Source organism: Chaetura pelagica, unplaced genomic scaffold (genome assembly GCF_000747805.2).
Source record: "Chaetura pelagica isolate M959 unplaced genomic scaffold, ChaPel_1.0 scaffold1454, whole genome shotgun sequence".
NCBI classification, from domain to species: Eukaryota; Metazoa; Chordata; class Aves; order Apodiformes; family Apodidae; genus Chaetura; species Chaetura pelagica.
In genome coordinates, this window is record NW_009953178.1 from 71,312 (window position 1) to 79,084 (window position 7,773).

The 7,773-nt window shown below is 52.3% G+C and overlaps 1 protein-coding gene across 1 annotated transcript in view; it reads left to right on the forward strand.

Moving 5' to 3' along the window:
• The window catches only part of IQCA1 (IQ motif containing with AAA domain 1), a gene marked incomplete at its 3' end in the record, with an annotated part of 35,451 nt that extends 29,363 nt beyond the window's left edge, over positions 1-6,088 (forward strand). The window contains exons 13-18 of the mRNA XM_009997312.1: positions 112-181; positions 1,082-1,281; positions 3,592-3,678; positions 4,189-4,360; positions 5,189-5,427; positions 6,038-6,088. Coding sequence (XP_009995614.1) covers positions 112-181; positions 1,082-1,281; positions 3,592-3,678; positions 4,189-4,360; positions 5,189-5,427; positions 6,038-6,088 — 819 coding nt within the window. The remainder of the gene's footprint in view (positions 1-111; positions 182-1,081; positions 1,282-3,591; positions 3,679-4,188; positions 4,361-5,188; positions 5,428-6,037) is intronic.
• Positions 6,089-7,773: the final 1,685 nt, after the last annotated feature.

The window sequence follows — 7,773 nt, forward strand, 5'->3', positions numbered from 1 at the left end:
CCCTCCAGGACCCTCCCCACACCCTCCAGGACCAGACCCACGCCCCACAGGACCCTCCCCACAGTGTCTCCCCCCACAGGTGACAGCACCTCCTCCAGCTTCCAGCAGAAGGAACAGATCCCAGTGCCCTCTGCTTCAGCCATCAGGCACCTGGTGTCCCTCTATGGAATCCTGCCCCTCGGTAAGAGCCCCCTCATTTAGCTCCTTAATTGCTCATTAATTAAGCACGGGGACAGTGGAATCCAGCCCATAACTGGGGGAAGGGCAACAAAGTCCTTCCTCATCCTTCCCCTGTTCCTGGTGGGATGGTTTGGGGGGATCTTTCAGGGGTGGGTTCACCTCCTGGGTGATGAGCTTCTACTTAATTGGCCTCCAAACTTAATTAGTGGGAGAATTGAGGGTTGGTTTCCCCCCTCCAAGGAGTCACCTGGTGGGCAACCTCCAGGTGGGTGGGCTTGAGGGAGGGGAAGGAGCAGCAAGGGGGGATGATGGAAGATCTGCCTCATCTGTGAAGCCCAGAGGAGCCTCCTGCTCCCCTCCCCCTAAACCCATGGCTCACTGGAACAGACCAGGGTGGAATGACCAAACCTTGGGTGCCTGGCAGCTTCCCTGCATCCCAAAGCAGCAGCTTTCATCTCAGCCCCCAGCTCCTGGGCTGTCCTTTGGGGGGTTGAACCATGAGGACATGGATGTGCAGCCTGGTTGGGGTGGATTTGGAAACCCAGCTGTGACCCCAGGTCCTCCCCAAGCCCCAGGTCCTCCCCCCCCACCAGCACTGCTCCCAACAAGCACTTTGTGACCAATTAATGACCCTGCTCTGAGGTCACACAGATGGAGAGGGGAGGGTTGCCCATCAGAAGGTCCAAAACATGTGGGTGTTGAGTCCAATGTAGCCCAGATATGGAGCCCAACCTGCTGCAAGCACAGCCCTGGGGGTGGAGAATCCAACTCCAGGGCTCTTGTGCTGAAGGAAGGATCCCATCCACATGATGAATTCCTCATGGAGAAGGACAAGAAGCCAAGGAGGAGGTTGGTGAGGCTGGGGTGAAGGCAGTCATGGTGCCACGTGGCTTTTTTCCAGGTTCCCCAACAGTCCATGAGAGGGCTCCTCTGGTGAAAGCCTTGTTGCTTGCTGGGCCTGCTGGGGTTGGCAAGAAGATGCTGGTCCATGCCATCTGCAGGGAGACAGGAGCCAACCTCTTCAACCTGTCTGCTTCCAACCTTGCTGGGAAGTTCCCAAGCAGGAAGGAGATGCAGCTGCTGCTCCACATGGTCCTCAAGGTGCTGATTTTGGGGGTTTGCTTTGCAGAGTGGGTTCAGTTCCTCACCAACCACCTGAGCTACAGCTCCTCAAGTGCTGCCCTGGGGGTGGTCAGGAGTTGCCTCTGAGGAGCATCTCCCCCATCTTCTTAAGAAGATGTTAAAAGGACAAAAGGCAGGAGAAATCCTGCCAGGATGTGAAGTCCTCAGTGTTTCTGTGAAGGAAGGGAAAGATTCCCAGATAAAATCCTCTTGGAAGGAAAAAACCCCACAGCAAGAACTTCTGCAGGAGGTTCCAGCTGAACATAGGAAGGTTTTGTTGCTTATAAACATATATGTCTCTTAAATATTGAAGCCTGTCTGCACCCATCCCACCACCACCTGCTGGCCAAGCCCTTCAGGAATGAGCTCTTCCCTTGGTAGGATTGGAAAACCATCCCACTAAGAAGGAAAGGAGAAGGAATTTGGGGTCATCCTGACCCACAGAAACCTCCTGCAGCAACCACAGGGGGCAGAGAAATTCCCTGGGGAGAGGGAAGCAAACAAAGTGCCTTTCAGAAGGTCTTGGGGGTCCCACCAGGAGGACACAGACCTTCAAACCTTCCCCTGGGAGGTGCTTTTCCTGTTCCCTCGGGCTCCGTTTCACCATGAAACGCCAGGATGGGGTGAATCCGGATTCCTGGTGCTCTGAGGAAAGTGGTTCTGGTTTCTACAGACATTCCTGGGATGGAAGGGAACTCTGGAGGGAGCAGAAAGTGGCTGCGAAGAGCTGAGCTGGAGCTGTGCTGGCTGCTGGCGGCTGCTCCACGGACACACCCGCAGCCAGTGGGAAAAAAACGGGGGGGGAAATGCAACTTTAATTCCTTTCAGATGCAAAAGTCAAATTCTTTCCCTCTCGCTTTGGGGAGGAGACTGGAAGGAGCCACATCCCGGGGGTTAGAAGGTTTGAAGGAGCCACCTGGTGGCAGCTCCCACCAACTGCTCATCCTCATCACAGCTTCATTAGGGCTTCATTAGGGCTTCATTAGCCACGGATTCAAACCACCCGTGGAGAATTCCAACGGAGAACTCTCATTTTTTTGGGGGGGGAATATAAAGTCCTCGATGGAGCAATGAGGTGATGGTCAGATCTGGGTGGCTGGGAAAGAACACACAGAAACAGCCCCCCAAAAAACAGAGTGTTGGATCTGGGGGCACCAATTTGGGCTGCAAACCTGAGGTTGTCCCCCCCATGGGTTGTTACCCCACGTTTCAGGAGGTCAGAGTCACCACCAGGATCTTCAGGGACCCCCAGGTGATGCCCCATCCTTTGGCAGAGCAGGTTCTGAGGCAGCTTCCAGCCCCACTGCAGGTTTGGGATGTAGGGAGGGTTTTTAGCAGCTTGAGGACACCAGTGGTTCACTCTTGAAGTCTTAATTCTACTCCCTGATGGTGGCTTTCCTGCCCCCCCTTGTCTCCCCAAGCCCCCCAGCCCATGAAGCCACCCAGCTGCCTGGCCCCACACCTCCCTTCCTGCAGGGTTTTCCCCTTTCATCATGTTTTCCTTCTTTAAATCCTCATTAAGAACACAAAACCTTTGAGTTTTGCCCTCCAAGGAGCCACAAAACTCCCTTCTCCTCAACACTCTGAGCCTGGAGGCAGCACTTGATGCCCTCCAGGACTGAGGAGTCACCACAAATCAAGCCAAGCTGGCCTGGGTTTCCACTCTCCCCTGACAAACAAGGTGAAAATTCCTCCCCCACCCTTTTTTCCCCCCATTTTTAATCCATTTTGACATGAAACCTCTGCTGTTCCTCCAGCCACGAGATGTGTGTGTTGGACCATCCTGCTGGGAACTTGGGGTAGAACCTCCATCTCCAAGCTGGGAAGGCCATTTGGAGACCCTTCCCTTTCCACCTGAGCAGGTTCCTGTGGAATCCCTGGGTTAATTGCTAATTAAAAGCTGGTTTGTCAGGCAGGGAATTGCTTGTGGAGAGGAGGACACATGAGATGTTCCTGAAGCAGCACCACCCTTGGCCAACCAAGGAGGGATCTTCCAGGAGGCTACAAGTCCAAATTTAAGGCTTCTTTTTTTCAGAATTAACATGGGAATTCAGGTTGGGAAATGAATTTCTTTTTCATTTCCCTTTCAACAACAGCCAAAATGCTCCCCTTGGGGTTCCCAAGCTGGAAATGGGATCAACCAAGATGCTGAGGAGAGGGTTGGACATTTTAGGGGGGGAAACAAATCAACCAGGCTGGTTTGAACTGTTGAAATTGGGGTTTAAAAGCAGGATTTGAGGCACAGAAGTGGAGCTGTTTAAATCAGCCTCCTCCTCCCTTTCCCCTCAGGTGGCCAAGGAGTTGCAGCCTTCAGTGGTTTGGGTTGGAGAGGCAGAAAAAGTCTTCTCCAAAGCTGGGTCAAAGGCTGGAGGAGAGGTGAGTTGCTTCTTTCCTTCTTGAATCCCAGGGCAGAGAAGGATTCCACTTTTAGAGCTCCAGGAGGGGGAAAGAAAGAGCAATGTTGATGTCTCAAAACATCTTGGAGAAGATCTGTACTCCCTCCCAGGGCAGATGGAGAGGAGGGACACCTGGGGCCTCTCTGAGCCATGGAGGTAGAAGTGCCTGAGGCTGGTTCAGCCAGCAGAAAGGGGGGTTAAAAGCAAATTAAATCCCCATTTCAGAGAAGGAAATTGGAGTTCAAGCCTGGAACCCCCAGGGAGGAGTTAGTAGGTCATCCCCTCTGAGAGCTGGGGGGGGGGGGGCTCCACCCTCAGTTCCATCCAAAAACCCCAGAGCAGGTTCCTCAGGTGCACAGGTCCCAGCAGAAACTCCCTCTCCACTGGCTCTTTCCTTCTGCAAAACCAATTTCCTTCCTGCTCTTCCACCACAACCTCCTGAGCCCTGAGGACACCTCTCTTCTTCCTTCTCTCCCCACCTCTGTGCCAGATGAGCAGCCTGGAAAAGCTCCTCCCTGAGTTCCTGAAGGCTCTGAAAGCCCAGGACAGAGTCCTGCTGGTGGGAACCACCTCCCAACCCTTCCAGGCCAAACCCAAACCCTTCTGCAAGCTCTACCAGAAGATCCTCCTGGTCCCAAGGCCTGACTATGCCTCCAGACATGGCAAGTATTCCCAACTGGTAGTGATGACTCTTCAAATGATGATGATCTACCCCTTGCTCATGTCCTCCTGCTCCTCAGACCTGCCCTGAACCTCAGCCAGGAGGCTCCCAGTCCTTTCTGCACTTCCTGGAGGTCCAGGTGCCCCTCACATCAGCTAATAAAAACGGGGAGAAGGCCTTAAAAAATCAATCACAGGATCATTCTGGTTGGAAGATACCAGGAGGAGCATTTTTAAGATGCCCCCAAGCTGGTATTTTCTCTGTGATCCTATTTTTTCCCCACTCAGGTCCTCTTCCAAACCACACTTCTCCATCAGGCATCTCTTTCTTACCCCAAGGAGCCTGAATTTCTGTTTCCTCTCCAGTTTCTTGACTCCAACCAACCACAGAACATGAACAGAACTATGGCTGGAGGGCTCAGGTGGATCACTCTTAAATTCCACTTTGGTCCTCACAGATCAGGGAAGACATCAAATCTGGGACCCTCACCACCAGGCACTTCAAGTATTAAAGCTCCTTCATGGCCCAGAGACTCAGTAGAAGACACAAATAAGTTCAGCCTTTAACATTCTGGACTACTGAAGGGGTTTCTTCCTGCTTTCACCCACATTTCTCCACCTCACACAGCATGACTTTCTGGAAGTCCTAGTTGGGAGCCACCAAACCTTCACTCGTGGTTGAAGAACCAAGGTGGAGGCTCCAAGTCAAGCAGCAACCCAGGGAAACACCCCTTTTGGCTTCTCACAGCCCCTCTTCTCCTCCTCCTGCCACCTCCAAATGCCCAAGCCCACCTTCCCTCAAGGCCCCTTGTCCTTCTCCCTCCTTCCAGCCTTATGGAGACACTTCATCCTGCAGCATGGAGGGGTGATCACCAGGAGGCTGAAGCTCACCAGCCTGGCTGAGGTGTCTGATGGTTTCACCCAAGGCAAGATCCTCCAGGCAGTTCAAGGTGTCCTCCAGGATCTTCGGCTCCTGCAGATGGACAGGCAGCCCCTGGGGCTTGAGGAATTCCTGGTCTCCCTGGGGAGGCTGGAGCCCGTGTACCAAGAGGAGGAAGAAGCATTCCAGGTGACACCAACTGGCCAAAAGCCTCTTGGCTTGGGTTTGGTTAGGGCTGAGCTCCTCAGCAAGCTTGGCTGGATGGTCTTGGACACCTGGGGTCTGCTCCATGTGGAGGGTCAAGTTGTTTATCATTATTTCTTCTCCCCAGGGTAGGAATAGTTCAATCTAGTGGTGAATTCCCCTTCTCCTTTTGCTTTCCCTCCTGATGGGAACAGTTTCCCAGGCTCTGGGTGTTGGGTGATGGCCCAACCAGCCTTCTCCAGTTTAATTCCACTTTCTATTTGGAAGCTTTTGTGGTATTTCCTCCAATTCCTCTTTTTTTTTCGCATTATCCCAACCAACCTTTTCCAGCCAGGACAACAAACCTGAGCAAAGGGAATTTCTGGGACAGGATTAACCTGCAAGACCCAAATCAGGTGCCACCAAAGCCTTGAAGGACACATAGAATCCTGGAGTGGTTGAGAAGGAACCTTAAAAATTCTCCCCAAGCTGGTATTTCATCAGGATTTTTAAGATTTAGACTTGATTTTAAGGAATAGTAGCTTAAAAAATGTCAGAGTGTGGGGGTTTTTTTCATGGTTTTTAGATTTTAATCATGTTCTCTTTGATCCTCCAGGCCTGGTATGCCAGGACACCCCTGGGACAAGCCTGGAGCAAAGCCCTGGCAGCAAGGAAGGCAGAGGAAGACCCCAAGAAGAAGAAAGGGAAGGGGAAAAAATGACTTTCTGAAATATTATTATAATTATTATTGTCATTATTATTGTCATGATTAGAATTATTTGACAGGTTTTGAGAGAGGGGGCAGAGCTGAGGTCTAGGAGATGCCATCAAGGTTTAGGCTGGGCTCTTCTTTCAGCAGGTGCTTCTACTTCAAGAATTCATGTCACATTCATACCTCAAATGACTTGTTTTTATGATGTGCAGAGATGAGCTGCTTCCTGGATCCCTGGTTGCCTGGGATGGGTGAGGAGGCACTTCCAGCCACAAGGAGGGGGAGGGGGAACCCCATGAGGTTCAACAAGTGCAGAGGAACTGGGAAGGAACAACCAAAGGCACCAGGGCAGGCCAGGAGGTGACCTGCTAGAGAGCAGCTCTGTGGAGAGGGACCTTGGAGTCCTGGTGGACAATAAGTTCTCCAGGGACAAATATGTGCCCTGGTGGCCAAGAAGGCCAGTGGTGTCCTGGGGTGCATCAGGAGTGTGTCCAGCAGATGGAGGGAGGTTCTCCTGCCCCTGGTGAGACCTCACTTGGAGTGCTGTGTCCAGTTCTGGGCTCCCCAGTTCCAGAGGGACAGGGATCTACTGGGGAGAGTCCAAGGGAGGCTACAGGGATGATGAAGGGGCTGGAATGGAGCTGGATGGAGAAAGGCTGAGAGACCTGGAGCTGTTCAGTCTGGAGAGGAGACTGAGGGGGGATCTAATGAATGTCTCTCAATACATGAGGGCATCAAGAAGAGAGGACAAGCTCTTGTCACTTGTGCCCTGGGACAGGATGAGGGGCAATGGATTCAAACTGGAGCCCAGGAAGTTCCACCTCAACATGAGGAAGAACTTCTTTCCTGTGAGGGTGACAGAGCCCTGGGCCAGGCTGCCCAGAGAGGCTGTGGAGGCTCCATCTCTGGAGGCTTTCCAGACCCACCTGGATGCCTTTCTGAGTGACCTGCCCTGGTTTTGGTCCTACCCTGGCAGGAGGTTGGACTCAATGATCTTCAGAGGTCCCTTCCAACCCTGAGATGGATTCTTTTTTCAAAGGCTTCTTCTCCAGCAAGAGGTGAGGGGGTTTGGGGGGGGAAAAAGAAGTTGTCACCTTCATCTCCTGGCAGTGACTTAGGGACCAAGCAGCTCCATTACTGGAGTGTCCCATTAGCATGAAATCACTGGGCACTTGTTGCCAGAACCATCATCATCCTCGAGGAATTAATTGGGGATTAATGGGAATTCATTTCATCCCTGTGATTTCTCTGCCTCCTCATCAGATCATTTCCCAATCCATTAATTGCCTTTAATTGCCTCCTCTCCACCCAGGGCTGGAACTCTCCAACTTCAGGAGAGGTTTTCTAAGCTGATTCCCCACCTTCCAGCTTCAAGCACCCCAAGCAGGGACCCCCCACCTGGGCACAAACAGCCCAAGAAGAGGGAACTAAGTGACACTTGACCCTTTGGGAAGCAAGAAAATCTGGGAATAACTCTGCCCTGGGGACTTTCCTGGGAACATTCCCAGGAAAAAACACCTCTTTCCCAGTCCCACCCTTCAATTAACACCCTATTTTAATTAAACCCCCCCCCCCATTTCTCATCAAACCCACCCAATTTGCCCTTCACAAGGTGGAGGTGACTCTTCTACCCACCCCAT